The 26,623-nt window shown below is 42.3% G+C and overlaps 1 protein-coding gene across 6 annotated transcripts in view; it reads left to right on the top strand.

Moving 5' to 3' along the window:
- Positions 1-7,102: 7,102 nt before the first annotated feature.
- LOC104361183 (norrin cystine knot growth factor NDP) overlaps positions 7,103-26,623 on the top strand; it is a 38,743-nt gene continuing 19,222 nt past the window's right edge. For 2 of the 6 annotated variants that reach the window (XR_004407276.2, XR_004407275.2), the window contains exons 1-2: positions 7,103-7,372; positions 18,891-19,237. Coding sequence is in view for 1 of the 6 variants with exons in the window: in XM_032994462.2 (XP_032850353.1) it covers positions 19,064-19,237 (174 nt within the window). In the remaining 5 variants the exon portion in view is untranslated. Of the gene's footprint in view, positions 7,373-8,133; positions 8,447-12,755; positions 12,886-18,890; positions 19,238-26,623 lie in introns of those variants that run through there. The other 4 variants (XR_004407273.2, XM_032994462.2, XR_006164944.1 and 1 more) reach the window with 3 other exon arrangements.

The raw sequence follows: 26,623 nt of genomic DNA, 5'->3' as shown, positions 1-26,623 counted from the left end.
GGTTCTGCCATGTGAGGGCAAACTTTAATTTTTGTACCTTCTATCTGAAAACCTCTTATTTATCTTTCTAGCTTTTAGCTGAAGTACAAGACTCAAACTTCTACAATGGTTGCCTGGCAGAACTGAAGATTATTTGAAAACGTGAAGGAATGGCTCCTTCTCTTGCCTCTCCTGCCTTTTGCTGGCAACCTCTCTTACCCTTACTGTGCTCACCCTCAGTACATCACAGTTTATACCCGCTTCTGGTGTCCTCTCCAGCTCCAGTATGTTTCAGCTATGTCAGGTCTTTTGCCACCTCTGGTCTTACGCAAAGAATGTTTTCTTAGTTTGTTTTGCTCTCGAGGCCGTGCACTGCTGTCCTTTGCTACTCAAAAACTCCCTCCATTGTCTTGCTCATCACAGCCAAAGCTGAGGCCATGGAGGACTGTGAATCCTTTGACTTTCTGTGACCTGTCACCCCTCTGTGCCCTGAGCATCCTTCTACAATCAACAGGGCCCCAGGAACTTGACCAGCCGTGGGGAGTGGCTGGATTTCCTTATGGGGTCCTCAGTCACGCACAGCATTGGGCCTGCAGAGCATCTGTCCTTGTAAAGAGGAATCCAAATCACTCCTTTCTAAAGATAGCAATGAGACAGTGGTTTGAAGTGCTTTTCTCAAGTTCAAAGGTGCTTAAATTTATGATCATAAGAGTCTTTACTCACCTTCTGTACCTGAAGTTTACCTCTGATTCATACTTGCAGCTTGAGGCATATTCTAGATCAGATCATGTTCTTCCTTTTTTTTTAAAAAAAAAAATTGAAAAATTGCATGAGATGCCAAAACCCGACTTACATCAAAATCCATAACAAGATCTATTTGATTCTATATTCTAGGCTTATAGTATGGTGGAATACTTTTGTTCACATATTCATCTGGACTGAATAAACTGAAGTACGCTAAGGAAGTTTAGTGAACTTCATCTCTGCTGTGGAGACCAGAAGGCAGAGCATCCAGCTGTGAAGGACCAGGCAGTGGTGGCACCAATTTTGCACCTAGTTCAAGGTCACAGATTGCAACAAAAGCCACAGAGCATTGCTGGCTCTCATTAGTCAAGGATCTGGCCCCTGGCTGTCTCCTTCTGCAGTCCGAATTGCAGCAAGCTGCTTTCCTCAATTCTGACATCTGCCAGTATAGATGTATATTGCCTCTAAGTGGGGGTCTGCATGCAGCTGTGTGCGGACAGGTCTTTGTGGCTCTGCTCCCACAAACTGCCCGGGCTCCAGGAGTTCATCTGAGTTCAAAGGGACTTGCATGTTTGTAAAACTAGAGCCTAGCATGGATTTTGGTGAAGTTAGAAAGCTGCCCATAGGGAGCGTCAAAAAAAGGATTTGTTTCTAGCTCTGTTTAGTAGGTGGGAGTTTTGACTGGGGACTTTTGTGAAGCCGGGATTTCAGTGAATTGGCCAAAATGACCATATGTCTGAAGAGCTACCTGCAAAGAGGTATTAAAATGCACAGGTTTTGCAGCTGAAAGTGCAGTCTGAGCATCTGACCATTACACCGTAATGACTCTTGTCCTAATAATAACTTAAATGTTTTCCTAAACATTAACTTGAACTTGCTCAAGGGAATGGCCTTTCTTTGCTTATAATAATTTCACATGAAGTACAGCATGCACATTGGAGGGCAACTAGAGTTAATGTCAATTATGAATCACCAATTTCCTGCTCTAAATAACATTTCTTCTCAGCAACTTCACATACAGCAAGATGGCCTGCAGTTTTAACCCAAATTGTCTAGATGAGACTGACTTTCATTTAATGTTTCGTTTTTAAACATGAGGTTTTTCACAGGGAGTGGCCACACAAACCTGGGTGGTAGACAAATTAATTGGATTTAATTTTTCATAGTAAATAGCACTGAAAAATGTCTCCTCCACTTTGTTTATTACATTTTTACTGGAAGAAAATCACATCATGTGAGTATTGGCAGGAGACTGCAACAAAATAAAGCTGCCATTATTGGTATCTGGCTGTATCTTGCCAGGTCAGTTTTGTTACTCTAAGTGAGTTTATGGGAAGGTTTTTGTCATTACGGAAATGTTGTTCAAATCACAGTCCTAACCTGATATTATACTGAGGAAGGTAAAGATGCCCTTATCAGTTAAGTGGAGATACTCCTGACACCTTATTGTTTTCTCTCTCTGTGCAAACTGTCCTGGAAATGAAGCTACAGTTTGACCCTCAATGACATGCAAGCTACAAGTAAGCCCTCAGGATCTGACCCCTGATGAGGGAAGCTACTTTAAACCACATTTAGAAACGTTAATCCACAGTTTTTACTCAGGCAAAACTGCCAGTGGATGCTGCTTGGAACTGACAAATTCTGACTTCTTGAGGAAAATGCGTGACAGGAAACAGCAGAAATGTTATGTTTGTGGTTCAGGATAGTGGCGTAGAGAGACCAGCTTTGATGCCTAAGGTGCACCATATATCACCCACATGGGGAGGTGGAGATGCAAATTCTGGAGAAGCATGGGGGAAATTGTCAGAGACACCACATCTAAGTTGTATCCCAAGGTCTCAAACTCCACATCAGAAACCTGGGGGGCATGACTGTAACTCCTTCCTATAAGAGACTGTTGTTAATACAGCTTGCTTTTAGATGTGGTTTGGGGGATCCTGTCGGACACATCATGACTGTTCTTTGATACCTGGATAAGCATTTGACAGACTACAAGTCTTCACAGAGACACTCTACCTTTATTAGATGGAAGAAATACATTGCAATTTTCACATTGCACATCGAGTGTGATTATCCCACACTGCTTGACACAAAAACTTCCCTGCAACCTTGGCAAAAAAGCAACATATATAGCATTGACCTATGTACAACTACAGATATCTGTTATGTTATGTGTCTACCTCATATGCTTATAAGATAATTTGAAACAACGTTAAAGGTGGAATTTATCTGCCTTAACCATGGCGTCCGATAGTTGGATGACTAAATCTGAACTAGTCACTCTTGTCAGGCTCTTCAGCTTGTCTTTTTTCAGCACTGATATTCCAACATCATTTGTGCCTTTAGGCAGCACACCGCAGGGGAGCCCTACCTGACCAACTACCCCTTCTTGATGAAGGAGCTTGGGGGGACATCAACTTCTGGTCCTGCTGCAACCATATTTTCAAGTCAATCTAAAGTCCAAGTATAGTCCACAGGCAATATGTCTTTCTGAATTCTGTCATAAAATGAGTAAGTGAATAGTTCAGACCCAGTTTTCACAGTCTTCTCCATAGCAGTCTTATTTCCTAGATAAAGGGTGTCTTGCTGTAATAAAGGCATTTGTGTAAGGCACTAAATAAACATTTCCAGATACTGTCTTAACAACACACATTCATGGATACATATAAACATTGAAAGAAGAGGCCCATTTAGGCTACAGAAGAATATATGTGTTTAAGTATTTAAATTTCCTTACAAAATGAATCTGAGATAATGCACAATGGGGAGGAAGAAGAGACTAAACACTGACTGCCTAAACAGACTTGTGTGCTACCTGCTCCTGCACTGATGTATGTGGGTATGTAATTTTATTTATTTGGAATATTGTTTATGTAATGCTTATTTTGATTATTAAAATCATAGAAAATACTTCCTCTAAGAATTCTGGGTACCCCTTTTCAGCACAAAGTATATATTCATTATATAACCATTATGTTGCTTGTTACCGTAGGCTATCATTACAAGACTTTAGTTCCTCCTAGAGTCCCAACTATGAAAACAATATCGAGAGCCAAGCCCCAAATACAAACCACCATTTATCAATCCAATAATGGAACAAAACATTGTCCTTCCCTGAAACACACACATGTACATCCTACTCCCTCTAACTTCTTGCAGCAATAGTGTGTGTGTTTATGTCTGTGCATGAGTATATATCTACACTTAAAAATTGTCCTTGCTTGTATACTCCACTCATGGTCTTCACAGGCACAGACAGCACAGATGAAAGCAGTGCCTGTTCTGACAGCACATTTGATGATACGGAGGTCTGTTATCCACTATCTCAGAATATAAAAATTGCCTGGGAAAGAATACAAAATGGTAGCGCTGGAAAATCCTGCAGATGAAAACAAAAGATTGACTTTACAGCAGAAGTCTGAATGCATTTCACAACATGTGCATGTTGGAGAATTGTTATTCTGCTCCTTAGAGGAAGCAACACGGTGCTCGATGATGCCAAAAGGGCAAACGATTCGATCTCACTGAATTGCAGGTAATGGCAGTACAACTCTTTCCCAAGGACAAACATGAGTTTTTTAGGTCCTACAGTGCTGGAATAAGGAGACCTGCAAATTAGGGCTGCAGGACTGTAATGCATTTCATGGGGATGGAACTGGGGAGGTTGGTAGAACTCCATGCAGAGGTGGATCTCCATTTCTTTAAAATTACAGCCTGAGTCCTTGAAAGAGGCATTTATCTCACCTACTTTTATCTATTAAAAAAAAAAAATAGATATTTGGTCCATCTGAGTCAGCAGAATATCTTCTTTTTTTCACAGAGAGAAAATCTGTTATTGATGCTGACCTGAAACTGGCCTGAACGGAAAGTAATTTGGGATGGAAACTCTCCTTTTGCTGCTGGGAGAGCCTAAACTTAGTTTTCAGGCAACTGCTGTTAAGTGAAATAAACTCCCTCTGAAGGGAACTCAGATCAAAACTGATGGGAGCAGGATACCTTAGACCTTCCAGAAATCTTATCTAATATCTGAGGTCATTTCAGATGTCTAATCATCTTTGAAAATTGAGCTCTGAGATCCCGTGCTTTCTGGTTTTGTATGTTTCATGAAAATGACTGGTTTTAAGGGTTGGATTAAGTCACAGTGGTTGAGAGAGGCTGAAGATTTATGAACAGCTATGAAAAAGTTATGGGCCATAGTGTTCTTGAGGTGTGGGGGGAAACTACATTGGATGTTTCTACTTTTGTGTTTGTGATCATGTGTAAGTTCATTCAGAAGGCTGCAAATGAGAATGTCAGTTTTTAAGTCACCATCTTGTGAGGCCAATTAATTGCCAATTAACTTCCACCTACTGCCAAACATGGTCTTGAAGCTGAAGATAAAAAACTGAAAGCCACTTTTAATTTTTTGAAAAATTTGTAGTCCAATATATGCAGATTTTCCTGTATTAGGAATTTGTAGCAAACTGTTGAGCACTACTTCTCAAAAATATTAGTTTGAGGTATTATTGGTAATTTTTGAGTATTTGAAGTATGCTTAGCACCCAACAAACAATTAATACAGATATTGTCACCTGTAGATGATGCAAAGATAAGAAACCTAAGGTGCACCAGTTAAAAACTTAAGCATCATTTCCAATAAGGACAATGAGTAGGATATCTATATCTACTGTCCCCTGGAGGATTTAATCCTGGGGCTAATTAGCCAGGCCTTTGTCTTGCATATGGCAGGTCCTTAGTACAAGCAACTGGAGTATGTGAGCCACTTTTTTTCTCCAGGGAAAAAGAGAGACAACCCAACAGCATAATGACCAAAGGGCCAATAGCCTTAATTTTAAAAGGAAGTGTTGGCTAAATTAAGAAAGATTGCTATGTGTAGTCTATCTGTTTAAGGTAATAGTAGTGCCAGAGCATCAGTGACATTTCAGCTTGCAGTTTCAGTGAGGCAAAGATGCTAGTGAGCTCTGCGTCATCCACTCTGGGTCACTGCGGTGGCATCTACGAGGGAGGTAGAGAGCTGGTACACATACAGTCGGTGAGAGAAACCTGGTGTTGACATAAGAGGCAAAACAATGTAAACTCTGAATATGAGGGAAAAAATGTGCAGCAGAATTCACATCCTGAGAATCTTGGTCCTAAGTGGATCATTTGTTTACCCCACCAGCCAAACCTGGCTCTGTGGCAAAGCAAGCCAAAGAATGTCTCCTTTATTGTTTCCATGATGCTTACTCATCTACAAGCCATTCCACTTTTAGATTATTCTATTTTTAAGGCATAATTTCCATCTGTTCTTTGATCTTATACCACATAAGACATTTAGCTAATAACATCATCCATCAAATACCAACTTTCCTTTAGAGTTCAAACACAATCGACACAGGACCCCGTCCATCTGCTGGCCAGTGCCTCTGAACAGATCCAGCTTGTGAATGGCCAACTATGTCGCCTATTTTTTAATTAACCAGCTAAGGTCTGTGCTTTCCGTAACACTGCAGGACGACTAGGGGGCACTCCGAAGGGAAGTGAAATGCGCTCCTCTGTGGAAGGGGAGAAGAGGGTTTGGTGCATCCACAGCTGTGATGTGCTTGTTGTAAGTGGGGTTTTCCAGTGGATGGAGTTTATCTTCAGCTCCTCAGGGATATTTTTTTTTTTTTTTTTGCATAAACCCACAATATCTATAGAAAATGTTTGAAGGATAACTGTTTTCGAACTAGGCGTTCTTTAGAGGAAAGTGGATAAAGCAAAAAGACGATGCTTGTTTCTGTGAGCAAATTTCTGAGTTTATTTGAGAGAAATTTCAGAATTTCAGGGCAGGCTATCTGAAGTGTCAGAATTGCAGATTTGCAGACAAGTATTTATACAGAAAATGCTTGTCTGCTTACCCAACTGGAGAACCAGGGAATGTCAGATGATTTAGGTGACCAATTGTAGTGAAGCAGTACAGCTTGAATTAAGGATATCTGAGATCAATCACAATTAAAAAAAAAAGTCTAAGAAAAGCCTTAAAAATAGAAAAAAGGAGATTAATGAGTATCCAGCAAAAAAGTAGCTTTTCTATGGATATTTTCCAAGTGCAAACAGATAAGAGATTTTTTAAATCATTACTTTCAGTTTCTTCACTTAGCTGTGTTACCTTGTTTCTCAGTAGTTTGCTTTATCTTGCAGACTGTGCATTTATTTAGGAAGGAATCTGATTGAGGATTTATATTCCACTGGCTTATATATACCACAGTGTACGTATCTCCAAATCCGAAACAATAACAACAACAAAAAAAGCGCCTACATTTCTTTTTATTTCCTGGCTTGCCAATAATAAGAAGTCCCTGCAGAGGGGAGCTTGGCTGGTGGTGTTTTGTGATTTCTCAGATAACAAGAGCTTCACATTTCTGTGGAATTCCCATTTGCCAGCGAGCTGCTGCTGCCGCTGCCCTGATTGATATATGACTGCAATGGCACTTTTCCATTTGACATTCCCTCTCTCTCCCTCTCCCTCTCTCTCTTAAACAACAGCCCTAACTTTTGTGTGTTGCAAATATAAAAGGCAAGCCATGTGACAGTGGGACAGAAGAACAAAAGCATTTGGAAGTAACAGAACCTCTTTTTAGCTCTCCGAAGAGTCCGAGGAGAGGAAGGAGCAGTGAATTTCCCAAAGGTAAGCACACAAATAAGAGATTCCTCCAGGGTTTGAGTATTACATGGACTTAAATCGAGTGCTTAATCTCTTTATCTGACAAACACATGCTCTCCTTGTACCATTTTTAAAATTAAAATGTGTTGAAGTGGAACCGACGCAGGTCTAGTACCTGTGTCTCCTTCTTATCCTTGTATCTTTAACTGTATCTCCTGTTTGAAGGATGCCTGTATGTACTCAAATAGGTAGCCCGGTGTGCTTCTGAGCAACTTGGTTAAACATCTATTCCTGTGAGCGTGTCGGGCTCATGTCTGTAGCTCTGCGCTGGTCCTAACTGCATGGCTTTGGAGTGAATGGACGTGCTGGACTCTGCCCTGAATTCATCGAGAGCGTGCTGGTATCACCAGCACCCTCTTTGTCCCATTACAATAGGGCTTTATGAACACAGGCAAGCCTGCTAGTTTAAAGCTGGACTGTTTACTTTTATCACTACTTATGCGTGCTGTTCTCTTGCCAGTCATCTGCTGGAGTGCTTAGAATAATTTGAAACAACAGGCAATATTTATTTCTAGCTTTGTGTGTCATGCTTCGCAGGAGCACCCTTAATTTGCACATTATTATTTATCCAAACTTCTGGGAAGCTTTACTATGGACTGGACAGCACTGGTTATGGGTTAGGACAGATTTAATACACACTTTTGATTGGCTGAAACCTATGAGGAAAGCCACGGTGTTTGCCTTTGCTGCAACGCCGAGGGGTATATTTAGTAGGTAGCCGACCCCATCAGCGCGACGCGCGATGCAGCATGGCTGTGCAGTCAGTAGCTGACATGGGAGGATGCTGCAGGACCCCAGACTGCCTGCTGAAGGAGAAAGGGAGGCTCTCCTCATTTACTGGCAGATCATTTCTCTGTGTATCAGCATCAGAGGCACGAGCATAACTGTTCTCTGTGGCTTTGGGACAAAAGAAGAGTTTCACTGTTATGAGCCCAGTGATAAAGTGTCAGTGTAGTGCGACTGCGAGGCACGGGAACGGACACTGCCCCGAGAGAGCCCAGCTGAGGAAGAAAGCCCCGTCTCCCTGCTGGGATTAAGGTGAGTGAATTCATGCTATAAAAGTTCAAATGAATGGGTCCAGTAATAAAAAACAGAGTAACAAAGATGAACCGTGTGAAGACCAATTTCAGTACTGTGTTAGCTGACTGCTGTAGTGTCAGTAAAGCAGGCTCACCCAGGGTGTGTGCCGAGGGGGTAAATTCCTTGTGGCAAATCTGAATTTGGAAGACATTGTATGCGGACTGACTCTTGTGGGACTGTCAAGCAGATTTCTTATCCTACCCCTCAAGTTCATTCAAATTTCTCCCATAGCCTCCCCATAACACATCTTACTGCTTCTGCCTGGGACAGATGGCATGACAAATAACTTGTTAAGGTTTCTGCAGCTATTAAAGGATGAAAAAATCTTTCCTATATGCTAAGTGTTACTAGCAGTTCCTAAAGCTTTGTAACTGTCCCAGTGGCTGAAAGGTGAGAACTCTGCATATTGGAAAAGGACAGGCAAATGATTATTTAAAACCAGCAGTGAGGACAAATTCACTTCAAATCTCCTCCTTATTGCAAAGCTATTTCCTAATAGAAGCAACCCAGCTGCCTGGTGGGGTCAATAAATGTGGATGCAATAATTACAGTGCTGTTATTTGTCCCTCATTAAAAAAAAAAAATCTACATTTTAGGATGTCTATTTTTATTTTTTTTTCTCTTGAATTACTAATGATGAATTACTTTTGCTCAGGCTGTGAGACCTTGCTCATATCTGTGAGCAGTTATACACATGAATAATTCCCTCGACCTAAATAGAATTATTTGGTGAGCCATTAATTACCAGCTTGAATCAAGGGTTCCCAAAGTTACTTATATATACCTTGACATGCTCTTGCTGCAATAATGAAATCATATTTACAATACTGGTATTATGAGAAGACGCTTTAAGATTTTCCAGTTAAAAGCAAATGTGGAAGGAATAGATGTTTCAAGCTTATAAAATGAAATGCAGTTTGATTTAGTGAAGGGCTATAATTAGGGGCTGCTCCTGATTACTCTACTTGTAAGCTCAGATCTCTACCTGAAGGTGTCCTATGCATTTTTCCTGGGTTTATGCAGCACCTGGTTTTGATCAGCTGCATGTACACTGATGATTCCCCCTTGCAGAGCAGGATGCTTGTTACAGACAGTTTTGCGTACAGTTTGCAGTAGCAATACCCCAGGTAGCTACCTACGCATGGCTGATCTCAGCAAAAGCCATCTGCCCCACCGGGACAATCCCTCATGTGCCACGGAGGCTTGTGATAACATCTGTATGTTCTTGCTTGCTTGAGTTGCCAGGACTGCAATCACTTTTGCTCAAGTGTGAAGGAAGCGAGACACCTCCTTGGGGGCTCCCACTGATGCCTGAGGTGATTCATTTGACAAGGAGTCCTCCTGGAGTTGGCTTCATTCTCAATTTCCCCTGGGACTGACTGTGTCCCCTTCCTGGCTTGTCTGCTCCCAGATGCACTAGGAAGTGCTCAAGGTTGTTCTTGGACCTTGAAGGGAGTTGACTATCTATAGTGCAAAACCTGCATGAAGCCACTGAGACATTTGTTTTTGCAACAAGTCTAGTGAATTATTTGTTTAACTGAAAGAAGAAGGAAGAAGAAGAAAAATACACTTTTTTTTTTTAACTCCAAATGCTACCATTATAATTACAACATAAATGTTAGATGGTTGTATTACAAATACTACAAATTCTTCTGCCTCTTATGTCCTACTGAGTATGAGGAGATACTTTTCTCTATGACTTTTAGAAGAGTTTGGCTACATGAGACTGTGCAACAGCCCTCTGTTATTTGAGCAATCCACCTCTTGAGCGTGGCTGGAAGCGGCCACATCAAAGAAAGCCATAGAGACCCTGTGGCAGGCAGCTACAGGGTAACTGGCTGTGGTGAAGGATTTTTCTCTAACACCATCAATTGAACTCCCAGAGTCCTGAGAGTTTATAACCCTTCCAAAAACTCTTTTAAAATAAACCCCTTGTGACTGTAACCCTCCCATACAGAACAGGTCCTTTTGCTGAGCCCAGCTAAACTTTTGCCCTCTGTGATATCTTGTTCCACCGGATCATTGTCGGTTGTGTAAACATGTGTTTCTTTTCATCAGTGTTAAATGTGCAGCCTCTCAGCTCCCCTGCCCTTCTCCACGTCCTGGTATCTCAGGATGGGGTGAGTAGCCATGCCCAGACCACTATTTTTCTGCTGTCTTGCTTCCCACTTGAAAGCCTTTTCGCTGAAACTCAGCTCAGTGACAGAAAAAAAGTTTAGCTGGGTCAAATTATCTTGGGTGCCTGAGTCTCCCTGGCCAAGAGTACCCCACTTTGCCCACACTTCTGTGCATACATATGGAGAGATGCTGCAGTCTCTGCTGACTATGATCAGCTGTTATTTCCTTTTTATATGTGTCAGTGTGGAACATATTAAAATTTCTCAGTAGTGGTATGTTAGGAATCCCTCTGATGCCCCACCTCTAACTTAGCAGAACAATAAAAGCAAGGTTGTAGTAAGCCTTTGAGCAGCTGGCCGTCTATATATTCCTTCTTTTTTCACATAATCTAATTCAGACTATTATCCGGGTAGCAGTGGCACTACCACTTCCAGACACCATCAGTCCTTGTCCTGTTTGCTGGAATTTCATTGCGTGGCATGGAGATGCTTTCTACCACAGACAAGTGTAGCCTTTCTTCTAGTGTCAGGGTATCAGGCTGCTGGTGCCATGGAGACACCGGTCCTCAGAATTCTACCACATCGCTATTTTTCAGCTTCTCTTTGTTATTTTTCTATTTACATCAATCATTTTTATGGCTTAGGCTTGTCACATTTATGTGCTTATTATTATTGAGCTGCAAACTGTGTTGGTCTGTCAGTGTGAAGGCAGCACAGGTTATGTTGCCTTTTAAGACATGTGAGTTGAGGATCTGAGCTAATGCCTCAGCTCTGGTTTGGCAAAGGTTAAGCATACCATGGCAGTGACAATCGCATTACTGTCATAGCAGCACAGCTCAAAGAGAGTGGGACCCTGTTCCCCTTGTTAGAAGACATAAAATTGTTACCATGAGCCAAATATTTCGTTTTCCTGATTATCAGAGGCTGAGGTATATGGATGGTAGTCTGAATTTTGCCTGTCTATAAAAGAAGAGAGGACCTAGTCCCTGGGGTCAGAAGAGAGGGAACATCCCCTTCAATCATGTGCTACCCTCCAGCATGCATAGCACTCTGCTGGTCTCAGTGGCAGAGATGTCTTTGTTTAATATTAAAGAATAAGAAACCTATCCCTACTCCTGTGTCTATTGACAACTACAATCCCTTGAGTTCTCTAGAAAATATGTGAGAGACAGAGAGCAAAAACTGCCCATCTGCTTGGAACACACTCCAACAGGTAGAGGACACATGTCCAAATGTCCTAGACCTCTCAGGAACATGTAATTTGGCCAAGTGTCATTTTGCCTCATGTTGGGTCATAAGACTAAAGTAGAGCTAGTTACTGAAACAAATTCTACGGCTAATGCTTGGCTGAGAATATTTGCACTTTATCCAGAAGCCACCCTTGCTGGATTGCCTCCAGAGAGGGTTGGGTGGTCTTACTTACACAGCTCGGCTCTGTGCCTGGTGCTTCACCAAGGAGTGACCCCATCCAGCACCCTCTGGATGAGCAAGTGGAAAACTGTATTCTTCTCAGTTCCTGTCCCAGACTCAAGACCATGGCTACTTTGATATTCAGTGAGACACGAGAATAAAGAAAGAATCCAAGACTAGCATCACCTCGCCATTAAATGGCTCTACTAGCTCATTAGAGAGAGATCCCATACATGCCCCTAATCAATCTATTTAAAGTTTCCTGGAAGCAGGAAAAGGGAAGAGTAAAAATACAAGCACTCTTTTGTCTACCAGTAGTTATTCTTTGCGAGTGTATTAAAAACCTTTCCTCCATGTTGGCCTGTGCTTGTCTGCTGGCAGGGCGCCAGCTTGCAGTACCCACTAGAGTTTGTTATTTCAACCGCCTATCAGGAAGGCAGTGTCAGCTCCCGCTCTCCTAGCTACCTGAAGGAATGGAAGTATTCTTGCAAAGGAGAGAGAATCTCAGCCATCTCAAGTGCTCTTCAGCTTAATTTGTTCCACCTCACGCACTGGGTCCCTGCTGCGTGAACACTTTTCGGGGCCTTACATGAGCCGCCCCATCAAAGCCCGGGGAACCAGTCCATTGCATGCTCATCCCATGTGTGCCGGTGCTTACTGGGGTGCTTGCAGCAGTTACTTGCTGAAATTACTATGCTGTTTCTTGCTCTTTGATTGCCTTGGTCTTCCTATTTTTTCAGTCTGCTTACAGCTGCAGGTGTCCATCTCCTTAAATATTAAAAGACTTAGTGAAGCCTCACAGAAGAAAATGATGTGCAGGAGGTTCTCTCAACTACCATCAGCATGTTTGACATTTCTGACTGTTCAGAGGTAGCATCCATTTTATCTTCTTGTTTTTTTATGGGACAATGCTCTGTAGTTGCTGGTGGGTGGGTGGTAGGACAGCGCAGCCTCTGTAGGACCAGAAGATATGCTTCTCTCTTGTGGACACCCAGATGAAGAGGCTTAAATCTCTTCTTTTGACCCTGTTTTCCTTTTTACTGCCTTTTTCCTTCCCTTCTCTTGCCCTCCAGCTGCTTCCAGCTCTGGCCAGGAGTGCGTGTTATCCATGTAACCTCCTTGCAGTTGCACACCACCCTGCAACCTGCTGGGTGGACAGAGCTCCCGTACAATGGGTGAGAACATTGCCCTTGGTGTCAAAGGGGACAAGCTTCAGCACAGCTGGATGTCAGCAGGGCAAACACTCATTTGGCACAAGAAGGCCTTGGGAAAGCATTTCACTTATTTAGACCTATAAGGGTCTCACTCAAAATATTTAGATTGGTATTTGCCCTGTCTCGGGAGGGGAAGAAACCTGTTCAAATGTTGCACAGAGGCATTTCACAAACAACTGGAGTTCTTTGTGTTCACCTGCTGCTTCCCGGCTGCCACATGGTCGCTCAGTCACTTTGTCAGGTGTTTTGAAAGGCGGCTGCAGAGCAGAGTGAGGAGCACATATAGGAGGCCAGTTACTTCATTACTGGAGCAGAAATGGCCACAGTGAAATAACTAGATGAAAAGACGATTACATGTATTTACAGAGCTAAAGCATACACTGGAGCTGATAAAGACTCTGGGTTGATTCAACAGAAACCACAATCAGGCACAGCATCTTAAGTCATCTCTCCTACTAGATAAACTGTTCTCTTAAATTGCTCAGATGGTCACTCATATGTATTTTTCCCATAGCACACAGTGCTTCACAGGTGGTTCCTGGGCATGGTGCGTGGGCTGGAAGCCACTGAGTGCTGTGCAGGTTCAGGAGGTCTGTGAACAGACCACGCCACGCGGCCACAGGGCTGGAGAGACACTCCAGGGGGCTTTAATGTCCCAGCAGAGATGTGGCCTTGGAGCAAGACTTGAGCTGTGGATATGCAGAACAACACATGGCTTTGGGAGAGGGGTACCCCTTCACAAGGGTAGCCCTAGCAAAAGAACTGTCATGCGGGAGCTGTGGTCAAGTGTGGGGCAGCTCTGTACACAGGGTCCCCCCAGCTGACTGCCCAGCTGAGGCCTTGGCAACTCATTGCAGGAGCAGAAACAATGATTCCCCAAGTTCTCTGAAAGCACATATCTGTCATTCAGAGATCCTGGTGGTGGGTGGCCACAGGCCATGCTAGCACCGTGGCCAGGCGGCAGCAGTGGGGACACCGCAGTGCTACTCTGTGTCTGGGGCTGGGGGACTGGAGGTCATCTCCAGCACAGATTGCTCCTCCTGGCCTTTCCAACACCAACCCTTTTCATGGCCCTTCTCGTGGCAGTGTTTAACCCTGCAGAATAAACCCTGGTGTAGCCCAACAGTGTAGTTTGCCTAACACAGTCATTTCCACTCTAGTCCAGACCTTGGAGTGCAAAACTCCCAAACCCTCATCTTTCTGGCCTGAACTTTTCCAGGTTATATAAAGTTCTTGAGAAATCCCTTTTGGTCTCATAAAGATCTTCGTTGTTTTTTTGTCAGAGCAGCAGGGGTGAATGACACATACACACACACACATATATATATACGTATATGGCTAATGACACTTTTTTAGGGCTGTAGTGTGGAGAAAATGAGTAGTCTTGCAACTCTTCTGTTTACATAACAAATTCAGAATGAGGGAACCACATGGTAAGATCCAAGTAATTGTGTTTACTAAATATGCACTGCATGCAAGGCCATGCTTAGTTATATATGCACACTGATGCTTCAACGGGATTTTGGCAGCCTCTGAAACATAAAAGGCATTGAATGACTTGAATTGTACCCTCATCGTCGAGCAGGAGTCTCAAATACAGAAAATGCACAGCAAACGAAGCCCAAGCTGAACATACGTGCATGCCTAATTCTGGGGGCTCAGGAGTTAGTAACAGCCAAGTAGAAGTACACCATGAATGAGCTTTTCCATTGCTCCCTTCCTACCTTCCAGGGTAAAAGTGGTGCAGATCCAACAGACCATTGGAGAATTGCTCAGCTCTTTATTTTTTCCAAGATACATAGCAAAGAGGGAATTTCTGTTTACGTTCTCACAAAGTGACTGGCTAAATAATTCCAGATGACGGAATTTTCTTCTGTCCTTAAAGCAAAACAAAATCTTAACTTTCACCACTCTCTAAATGATATTAAGACTCTGGTAAGAAATCTTCATTTCAGCATTCAAAAAGCAGTTAATAACAACATAAAACTGGAAAAATAACCTTAACTGCCCCTATGTCCATGTGCAATACGGTCTTGGATTGTATGTTCATACAGTCTTCCTTTGGGATGTCTTCTATTTTTCCTTGCAGTTTTTAGGTAACATCTGTAGCAGTTTTAGATAACAGCTGTAAACAGCTTTTAGCATGTTATGTCTCTATGAATTCCTGAAAACTAGTTATATGGAAAGGGCACTATAAGCTTATTGCTAACAACGTGTTATGCCCATATCAGTGAATTCTGAAAAAATGGGAAGCAGTGATTTTCATCCACTGTTAGGCCAAATACTTCCGTAGCCAATTTTCATCCTAGGAATATGAAGTCACTTTTGCATCTTTTTCTTTACAGGATGCTATAAAGAGGAAGAATTTTAGGTTCCTTTTTGTTAGCTTGGCAGATGAGCTGTTTATGACAGTTTTTCACATGAAAAGAAACTGAGGAAAAACCAGCTTAAATAGAGTAAAAACCCAAATTCTGTGTGAAATTGTTAATTGTGATTTAAAAATCTGTAGTTTCCAAATGAAACAAAATGTCAACATAAGTACAGCTATAATGATTAATGATTACATGTGTACTTGCTTCTGGTTTTGGACAGAAAGGTAGACTGGAAGCTACATGTCACTCCTGATATTATGTATTGTCTAGGATTTTATAATTTCAGATAACATTTCAAAAAGGAATACAACTTTTTTCTTTTCTTTTTTTTTTTTTTTTTTAAAAAAGAAGAATGTTAATTTAAAGTGAAATGCCACTGAAATTGCACAGTATCAGCCAGAAATGGAAAATGTCATGTCAACATACTTCACCATGGTGATGTACCTGAGTGAAAATATTTAGACTTTCTTTACACAATCAAAAATCTGCACATATAGTGTCTATATGTTTGAATGTCCCTGTGAGACTTTTTTCCATATATCTCAATTATATAAGTCATAGGTACTTGAAAAATGTATGTGTATACTTCACATAGGTATGTCAGGAAATACTGGCATGTGCAAATAGCCCAGTGTTGTCTGCAGTCCTGCTTCCGATACCTACACACTCATTTTGCCAGTATGTCTATCAACAACTGTACACAGTTTTTTCACAAAAGATGAGTCATATTTACCTCCATGGTCTCTCTTTTTACTAACAAGTATGTGATAACAGTACTTTTTTCTTCTGTCAGTTTTGTTATCAAAGCCTGCTACATTTCCTTGCCAGGGAAGTATCAGGGCAATTTTAAAAGATTTTGAAAGTGTTAATACTTTTTGTATTGTGCTATGCTTATCCTGAAGAAGGTACAGTTATCTTCCTTTTCTCACATTGTTCCCTGCTTCTTTCCAGCTTTCTCAGTGTGTTTTCATGAGGCAGACTCTATGTCATCCAATTATTTCCTGAAGAAAACTAGAGAGATAAGCCTTTGAAAACTGAGCCAGGACTCCAGATTTCTCTCAGTGTATTAAATCATACTGATCAAAACCATAGAAAGATATAGAAGCACAAAATTAACAGTGAGACAAAGAGTGGGAAATGGGGATCCCTGGGTGTAACATTACATGGGATGAGACCGTCCAATATCAAGTAAATATATTTGGACAGAGAGGGAATTACTGGGTGTGTAATACTGATTAACTATGTTGGAGAGAGACCTTGCCAAGCAACGTGTTTTGGTCAGCCTCTTTATAAAGAAGAATAGGAATGTAGGTAAAAGGTTAAATATATTAAAAAAAAAAAAAAAAAAAGAAGTGTTATCACTCCTCCTGTTAGTTAATCCTTGGGCATCATCTGCATAAACCAGAGTAGAACAGTTCACTTCTGGGAAGGAGTGTCTCCTAGTTCCCATGACCAAGAGATTTCTCTCTTACTCTGCTAAAATGTTTGGAGGGATATTTATTGACATGAATGAGACTGTACATAACTGTATCCAAGATCCTAAGTGTTTAGTGTTGTTTAAGTTCCTCATACTGCAGAGACGTAGTTTTTTTTTAATGCCATACCCACCGAAAAACATTTGCTTGAGGAAAATATATGAGGTCATAGGTCAGACTCCGGGAAAAAAGAAAATTGCCTATTAAATCTACAGTCACATCATTTTTCCTCTCCTCCTTAGGCACATGGACAATAGTTTGAAACCCAAAAAAGGCTTTAAAAAATGTCTAAAACACAGAGCATCCCTAATTACATTTCTTCCCAGTGTGAGACCTTGTATGTCACTTCAGCCTGACAAGTCCGGACTCCCAACTTGGATGAACTCTGGAAGTGTTTCTCACTGCTATACTCCCCTCTCACAAAAGCGTTTGAGCAAGCTATAAAGCAATACACAAATCATCAAGCACTCTGGTGAGGAGGCCTCGTAATTTCAGGCTGTTTGGGAGATGAGTATCAGTTGGTTTAGAGTACAGCCAGCAAACCAGAAAACAGTTTTGAAAGACGCTTGTATAAGGCAATAAAGGCACACATCAGCTCTTTAAATAAGCAAGAGGCTCTGGGAGAGCATTTCTGTGTGACCAGGGAACTGTTTTGTCAAAAGTTTCTTCAGAAAGTCCTCACACTTTTAACTTAATTTATGATTATCCTTTGCTTCATCAGGTTGTATTTAGATGGATAGTTCACAGCTCTTTCAAGCTGTAGTTGCTTGTAGTAAAAGCAAAATTAAATCACCCATTTGAGTCTAAGGGCTTTGTGAGAAGGATCAAAGGGCTGTAATGAAGCAGCTGGGGGAGATGACTTCCTTTTCCTGCTGGCACAGGACTCCAGGCAGCGTTTCAGGGGCTGTCCTGTGCTAGCCTTCTGGGGGATCTCTTGGTCTCCAACAATCACCAGAAATGCAGATGCCTGGCTTGATATCTACATGACTCCACCTGAACATATTTTTGTCCTAATTGATAGCTGGGATGTGCCTCGATATTATGGAATATAATGTATTTTTCAAACGCTGCTCTTTAATAAATGGGGAAGAGACTGACACTGAGCCAGTACAGCCTGACGAGTAAGCACGTAAGGCTTGCCTAACTGTGTGCATACGAGTTTGGTACTCAGGGGAGCAGGGCAGCCAGAGACTTAGGTAGTCCTTCATGCAGTGCAGGTCCGTGCTCAGCAAGCTTTCTGGGGGACCGCTTTGCTCATGCCTGGGCTGGGACCCTCAGCATCCCTCCATCCTGGGGGTGCTCTTTGGCCCTGCAGCACAGCAAGTGCACAAAACTGACATTCAGCCCCTAAAGCCAGGGTGTTCAACCTGCCTCCAGCCTTTCCATGTGCTACCTGGGCCATAAATTCCCATCTGTAATGCAGGAGGCAGCCTAGCTTTGCCCCACTTTGACACTTTGGGTAGATACACAGTCCTTCCAATTTGCAGAAATCTCTAATGTGTCACTAATTGCCAATTTTGAGGGGAACCCATTAGGGACATCACCAATGTAAAAGATTAACATTGCACCACTTGTGACGTTAAAAGTCAAAAGGTTCTCCCCAGTAAAATGACAGCCATGCTTAAAGTAACAAGGCCCTGACATCTCCTTCCTAATGCCATATACTCTACCTACTGTGGGAATGATGCTCACTCAGAGTGTATATTTTGGCTAGCAAAAATCCTGTGTGTCTTAATATTATTTATGTCTGTTTTTCTCCAGACGTCTTCTTGGTCAGGATAGTGATTTATGTTGTTTTTATTCCAACTACGCAGGAGATTCTTTGACGGATTACAATCTCGGCAAACTCCAACTCGAGAAGCAGAATGACAACTAAGAGACTTAAACCAGACCTTTCACCATCCTGGAAAGGAAGTGGCTGCCAGTATTTGAAGGTTTTTTAATACTCTACCTCCCTCTGCTGTTATCAGCGAGAAGTTCCTTGACAATGGGAAGTCATGTACTTGCAGCTTCGATTTCCATGCTCTCACTCCTGGCAATGATGGGAGACACAGACAGTAAAACAGACAGTTCCTTCATGATTGACTCCGACCCCAGCCGCTGTATGAGGCATCACTACGTCGACTCCATCAGTCACCCCCTCTACAAGTGCAGCTCAAAGGTAAGGACTTCCCTCACCCCCTTGCAGAGGGGTGCTGTGTTGGCAGAGTTGTTAAAATGAGCCATTTTGGGTGATTTGCTCCTTATTACCAAAATGTAGCTGCAAAGACATACAGATGTAGAGACATCTGAGTGTGTACTTCGGAACTGGGACTGGCGAGAAAGGCTCTTGACAATCTTCACCTTTTCTAAAGGAGAAACACACCATGATGGTAAAGTTAACATGCAGTATATGGTAAGATCCAGAGGAGCATGTTGAGATCGTAGCCACCTGTGTCAAGTAGATGGGCTAGTTTGTAAACTTAGATCATCCCAATCACCCCCTCCTTTAAGCGAGTCTTTAATCCAGAATATGTAAATTTATAACTTTCGAGGTGAAGTACTGAGATAAAGAATCAAGTTGTAAAATGGTAATGAAAAAAGCACGTGAAAAACATTGCTAATTCTTTTTCCCTATTTATTTTCAAGGCCTTTGTTTTCATGCAGAATGACAATCAGATGTTTACTGTAGGGTTTAGGAGCAGAAGGAAATACAAGATTGTCTTTCAATTGAGCTTTAAAGCCTGAAAAATTTTGTGTCAAAATGGTTTAGCAGCCTGCTCATGTAGCCTACAGTCATTTATTTCATTGCATGAAGAAAAAGAATGGAGAGAAACAATGGGAAAATCCTTGCTGGTCCCTTTTGTCTTGTCCTAATTTGTTCCGGCTGAGTTAACCCAGAGCACATTCAGATGTACAGTCTCTGCCTGGACCATCCCTCTGTCCCACAGAAAGTGGCTTTGCCTTAGGCACCCACATCCCTGGATTAATGAAAGGGAACAAGTGCCAGTGCCAGTGCTTTTGCCAGCCCTGCGCTGGGTAAGCGAGCGATGGGAGGCAGGTCTGTGGCGGGGTGCAGGACAAGAGGGCTGCCTGCAGTGTTCCCTGATGGCAAACCCCAGCAGCGGAGATCCTGGGAGCATTTCTGAGGAGAGAGGACCCATGCAGTTCACATGGATGCAGCGCTGGCTGCTGAGACCCCCAGGTGACTTTGTGTGCAGAACAAGTCATTTGCTTCCCGTGACCAGCGTGGAGGTGAGGTAATTCCACAGGTAGCAGCAGGCCATAAAATTTAAAATAAAGTACAGAGAGAAGCATTAATGGAAAATAAGGCACGCTCGGTGTTCTGCGCTCCCCCTGTGCACCAGGACAGAGGCTGCCCTGGCTGTGCATCTTCTACGGGGCTTGTCCTGTGCCTGCTTGCCAGCTGATGGCCTCAAAACTGGGGAAAGCCCTGCTCTGGGCTGCCTTACACCGGTCTCACAGCTGTGCTACTGCCCAGATTTGCATAACCATGACTGATCCACAGTAGTGGGAGGTCAGAGACTTTTTCCCTACTGCTTCTGAGTTCAGACAGTAAAATCATGCATTAGTTGTGATTCAGGAGAGATCTTTTGGTTTGCTTTTAGCCTAGACTAGACCTTTTTACCATCAAGGAAGGCAGGAAGGAAGGCAGGAAGGAAGGCAGGAAGGCAGGAAGGCAGGAAGGCAGGAAGGCAGGAAGGCAGGAAGGAAGGCAGGAAGGAAGGCAGGAAGGAAGGCAGGAAGGAAGGCAGGAAGGCAGGAAGGCAGGAAGGCAGGAAGGCAGGAAGGCAGGAAGGCAGGAAGGAAGGAAGGAAGGAAGGAAGGAAGGAAGGAAGGAAGGAAGGAAGGAAGGAAGGAAGGAAGGAAGGAAGGAAGGAAGGAAGGAAGGAAGGAAGGAAGGAAGGAAGGAAGGAAGGAAGGAAGGAAACCCACCAACAAATCAATTTCGTAGCATCTCCAATGACAGAGAAAAGCAATCACGCCTTTAGGAGTGGGACTGATGGAAATGAGAACACAGAACGCATTGTAATGAAAACCATATTATTTCAAAACTGAGCTTTGAGAAAAAAGCTGTTGACATAAACATTTGTAACTCTGACTGCAAAAATGTCAGTGTCTTTTTTTTTTAAAACAAGCCTTTAATGGAAATCATGTTTGAAAATATTATCACATCTCTTGGCTTCCCAAATTCCACAACGGTTTCAATAACAGTTGTTTAACAATACTGCAAGTTATATGGACTTTGTCATGAAGTGGAAAATGAAAACAGTTCCCATACAAAGCAAAATAATTTTGACATTTCCTAGAAAACTTCTCTCTGCTTGTTAAATCAAGTTCTTTTTTTTTAAGGTCTCAGGGATCTGAATCATCCTGGTAGACATATGGCTTCTGTTCTGGATCTAGCTTATAAACACAGACCAATATTAGACTTGCTAATGAAAATTAGCTACTATGTCTGTTCCTATATATATCATGATAAAATATAAACAAGTCAAAAAAAGTAAGGTTCTGTGGGAATTGCTATGTTAGTTACGGTGCCTCCTGTTTCCACTGAACTTCCATTGTAAAGCTTGGGCTGAAAATTGATGTCAAGCGGAGACTTTGCCCTTTTTTGGAGTGATATATTGATTCCATCAAGCCATCCTTTTTCACTCTGTATGTTTTCCCTTTTAGTGCAGAATAGAATTACAGAGGTTAAAAATGGATTCTGAAATTGCAAGATATATTATGTTTGCTGTCCACCTTGGTTAAAAAAAGATTGTGTCCACCATGCTTATCTGTGGAGGCTGCCAGTTGTACCCACATAGGAAGCAGTTTTGTTGCATTTGGAAACATCCACCCAATGTAATTTAATCATTAAAACCCCTCTTGCTTGTGACCTGAAGCAGATGTTGAAAACAGGTTTCCAAAGCTTTCAGAAATGTAGTCCATTATAGTAACAGAATGTATAATAGAGGAACAAAAGAGAGATGGAAAAAGGTTCCTGAAAAACAGTGTTTTCGTTTGACTTCAAGGAAATATTTGTATCAGCTCCTGAGGTATTGTTTTTCCTGACCATATTGGATTCTGCCTGACCTCTATCACAGAGACCTACTGGTCTTCATCGATGTGCTGGATTGCCTCATCACTGCAACCAGAGCCTCCTAAATTGCAATGTTGTCTGTCACAAGTGCTTCCTCCAGATGTGCCAGAAGTGTGCTACCACTGACAGCCTCACACGAAAGAATCCAGCCCAGAGAGACATGGACCAGATGAAGAAAAGTTTAGCAAATGTTTGAAGACATTTACTTATGATGTGACTGAGGAAATTTCCAGTAATGCTTGCTTGCAGCCAGGCCATGGCTACTGTGTGAAAGTCTGTTCTTGTGCATCTCAGGCCACTTGCTTTTGGGCCTCAGTTTGTTGCTGAAGAGTGCAGAAAAGAGAACCACAATCACTGTTAATAACAAACCAGTTCACAACTTCTGAATTTCCAGAATATAGCTCAAATGTTCAGAGTCAAATGCTCAGATTCAGGCTGCTCTCTTTCATGGCCTTCCAGATACCTATGAGACTGCTGATTATAAGTAAGAAAACCTCTTCTTCCCTCGCTGCTCATACATGCGAGAGCCCTGTGGTTCCCACGTTGTAGCACGCTGTGCTTCCGGATCCAGAATTGCAAGGTGACACACAGAAGCTCACATGTGTGGGGGACGAGGGGAGCCAGGAGCCAAGAGCCATGCATATCAGGTTATAAAATACCCACACGTTTTTACTATATATACACCCACTGTATTACTGTGCTATGCCATCATAGCATTACTAATTATTTAGGCGATAATCTCTATTGCGCTATAGTATACGATGCAATAAGCAGCTGGTGTGATTGATTAAATGGCAAAGCAAAGCTTTTAAAGTACATGCTATTTCCAGCTCATTTGCACACCTGCCAAAATCCACTGGTGTTGTTCTGTATTTATGAGGAGGAGGAGGTTAAATTTTGCTGAGGACTTCAGATTAGCCCAGAAGTTTAGAAAGCTATCAAAACGGAAAATCTGAAATTTTTTTATCCTGCGAGTTTGACCTGATACCCATGGTGCTGTGCCATTTGTAAAAATTTACACTGTCATCCAGACAGGGCATAAAACCAGCACAGTGTAATTTTACTACTACAACTACTGACCATAACCTTGTGAAAACCTGAGTAGCCAACAAAACTTGAGATTGAAATTAGAATCTCCATAGAATCTCCACAGACTAAAACATGTTTTTAAATAAAAGGCTTGTTAAGCAAATAGAAATGCAGTTGCACGTTCAAGAAATATTGACTCGTTTTGCATTAGAAAACTTGCTCATAAGAAATGTATTGAGACACAGATATTGGCACATCAGATAATTCTACCCTGCAATTACACTGCTGCAACTCTTATGTAGTCCTTAATCCTGTTCCTTAGGGTTTTGTTGTTTGTTTTGGTTTGTTTTGGTTTTTTTTTTTTTTTTGCTTTGTTTGTTTTGGTTTGCTTTTTTTTTTTTTTTTTTTCCCCTGGCATTTCTGAAGGCATTTGCAGATACAGGACCAGACGTGTGCCATAAAAAGTCCTTAGGGTAACAGTATCAGAAGCGATTGTTCCAGCTTCAGAAGCTTCAACCGTTAGAAGTCACCTCCACCATACAGAAACACGTGCTGTCATATTTGGGCTGAAATCACAGAATCACAGAAATGTTGGTTGGAAGAGATTCTGGAGGTCCTCTGAACCTCCCAAAAAGCAACTTTTGGCTGTTGCACATCCCCCTTTGACATTCCTGAGGTGAGTTGGGCTCTGTTGTCTTTGCAACCTTCAAGTGGTTGCCAGCTGCTCTTCACCCTCCTCTTCAGCCAAACGCTTGGCAATAGCCTGTGACAGAGACTGCACACAGTCTGGTGAACTGGTCAAAGTGGGGGACCTAACAAGAGCTGTCAAGATGCTGGAGAGGGAACTAACTGTTTTAGATGTCCCAATTTGCTGTCTTTCCTTTGTAACACGGGAAAGATACCTGTGTAGCTCTTCAAATACTGCCTGTCTGTCCCTATGGGAAATGAGTTTTGTTTATCAAGGGGAAAAAAGTGAATCCTCTGTCAGTAATGGGGTGTTAGCACTGTAATAATTGTTCCTTTCCCCGTTCTTGTGTACACTAAAGACACTGGTATTAAGGAGCTTGACGTAGTTGATGCATCTAAAGACAAGGTGTGGCTCAACAGTACACTGAAATTTCCTTCCCAGCACATTACTACTAACTGTTGAAGTGAATTTGCTGAATATGCAGCATCATAGGAAGGGTACCATAAATGTATGCTATAAATCATGAAGGATGGCAAACAAGAACCCATATCTTAATTAAACCAAGAAACAAGATTGTACCAACTCCAGATCATCAGCTCATTGAGACATCTTCCTTGTGATCTGTCTATGTTGACTGGAAGTGTAGTTGTTAATATATTAATACATTTCCAAGCAAACCATTTAGCATGCAAGTACTCCTGGAAGAGCAATTTTTAAGCACTGTACAGTGGATAATCAGTGCCTTTCCCATGGACACAGACAGTGCTGGTATTTCCTCCTTGATACCAGGAATATTCTCTCTCTCACATTTCCTCATGACTGAAGAGAAAATTAAACATTTGTCATACCTGCTTGCAGGACTTGGAGATTTGCAGCCAATTGATCATGTGTAGTGAAAGAAGCTCAAAAAAAGTTTAACGTAAAATATTTGCTGTCACATCTGTGGTTATCCTTTCAGATTGTCTGGAAAAAAACATGAGATATGTGCAGCATGGTTAAAATGTAATTTTGTTCCTTGGTTACAGGATAGACTTATGACTGTTTTACTGCCTACTTTCTCACCTCTGTCACATGTTGACCTTGTTTGGATGATACAATAAGTTCATTTTTAAATTTGTGTTTGTTAAGCAGAATTAGCTGATATGGACTTAGTATTTTATTCCCCATGAAGGTGTAAGAGTTTGTTTGAACTTGTCCAACACTTGTCTACACTCAAAGAGTTGTGGTCAATGGTTTGATGGCCAAGTGGAGAGCAGTAATGAGTGGCATTCTGCACGGGACTGGTAGTGTTTAACATCTCTGTTGGTGACATGGACAGTGGGACTGAGTGCACCCTCAACAAGTTTGACAAAGGCACCGAGTTGTGTAGTGTGGTCAACACACTGGAGGGAAGGGGTGTCATCCAGAGGGACCTGGACAGGCTTGAGAGGTGGGCCTGTGCAACCTCATGAAGTTCAACAGGCCAAGTGCAAGGTCTTGCACATGGGTCGAGGCAATCCCAAGGACAGATACAGTCCGGGCAGTGAGTGGATGGAGAGCAGCCCTAAGGAGAAGGATGTGGGGATATTGGTGGATGAAAAACTGTCTATGAGCCAGCAATGTGCACTTGCAGCCCAGAAAGCCAACCGTGTCCTGGGCTGCATCAAGAGAAATGTGGCCAGTGGATTGAGGGAGGGGATTCTGTCCCTCTACTCCACTCTTGTGAGGTCCCACCTGCAGTCCTGTGTCCAGCTCTGAGGTTCCCAGCATAAGATGGACATGGCCCTGCTCGAGTGGGGCCAGAGGAGGCCATGGAGATGATCAGGGAGCTGGAGCAACTCCCTTATACGGACTGGCTGAGAGAGTTGGGGCTGTTCATCCTGAAGAAGAGAAGGCTCCGGGGAGACCTTATTGTGGCCTTCCAGTACTTAAAGGGGGCTACAGGAAAGATGGGGAGGAACTCTTTATCAGTCAGTGTAGTGATAGAATGATGGGCAAAGGTTTTAAACTGAAAGAGGGTATATTTAGATCAGCTAGAAGGAAGAACTTCTTTACTGTGAGTGTGGTGAGACACTGGCACAGGCTGCCCAGAGAAGCTGTGGCTGCCCCCTCCCTGGAAGGGTTCAAGGCCAGGCTGGACGGGGCTTTGAGCAGCCTGGTTTGGTGGGAGGTGTCCCTGCCCATGGCAGGGGGGTTGGAACTAGGTGATCTTTAAGGTCCCTTCCCGCCCAAACTGTTCTGTTTCTATGACTTACCCGTTATCAAGGTGGTAATAGCTGTTTCTAACCACATAATTCCCTGAGCTTTAGAAGACCCTTTTCATATTTTATATAGATCTTAAGAGACTCTATCCATCTCTGCTCAACAAGGGATTGTTGGGAAGGGGAGTAGGTGACTCCCCACAGGCTTTCCTTCCTTAGTGACTCCCTTTGTGCAAGTTACCTTGTTCTGGTCATAGTTCAGTCAGTGAACTCAGGAAGATAAGAACCATGGAGCCTGCATTTCTTTTGGAAAATTTCACTAGTGAACCCTCATGTTTGGCAATGAGTTCATCTTGTTTACATTTTCACAACCTTATGTTATGCAGTGCATTTTATACAGGTAGAACTGATGCAATTATATATATACACACATAAATAAATTCACATGCATGTTTAAGGTGATCTTTGTAAAAGGAGGTATCTAGAAAATTACTTCTTTAGAAACAATAAACTAAGCATCTTCTTTATATTTCTACTTTATATGTTTATATATCTAACCATCTG

The sequence above is a fragment of the Tyto alba genome, unplaced genomic scaffold, assembly GCF_018691265.1.
Source record: "Tyto alba isolate M040663 unplaced genomic scaffold, T.alba_DEE_v4.0 Super-Scaffold_14, whole genome shotgun sequence".
In the NCBI taxonomy this organism is placed as follows: domain Eukaryota; kingdom Metazoa; phylum Chordata; class Aves; order Strigiformes; family Tytonidae; genus Tyto; species Tyto alba.
The sequence above is the reverse complement of the archived record's forward strand: the minus strand, read 5'-3'. Positions and strand labels throughout refer to the sequence as shown.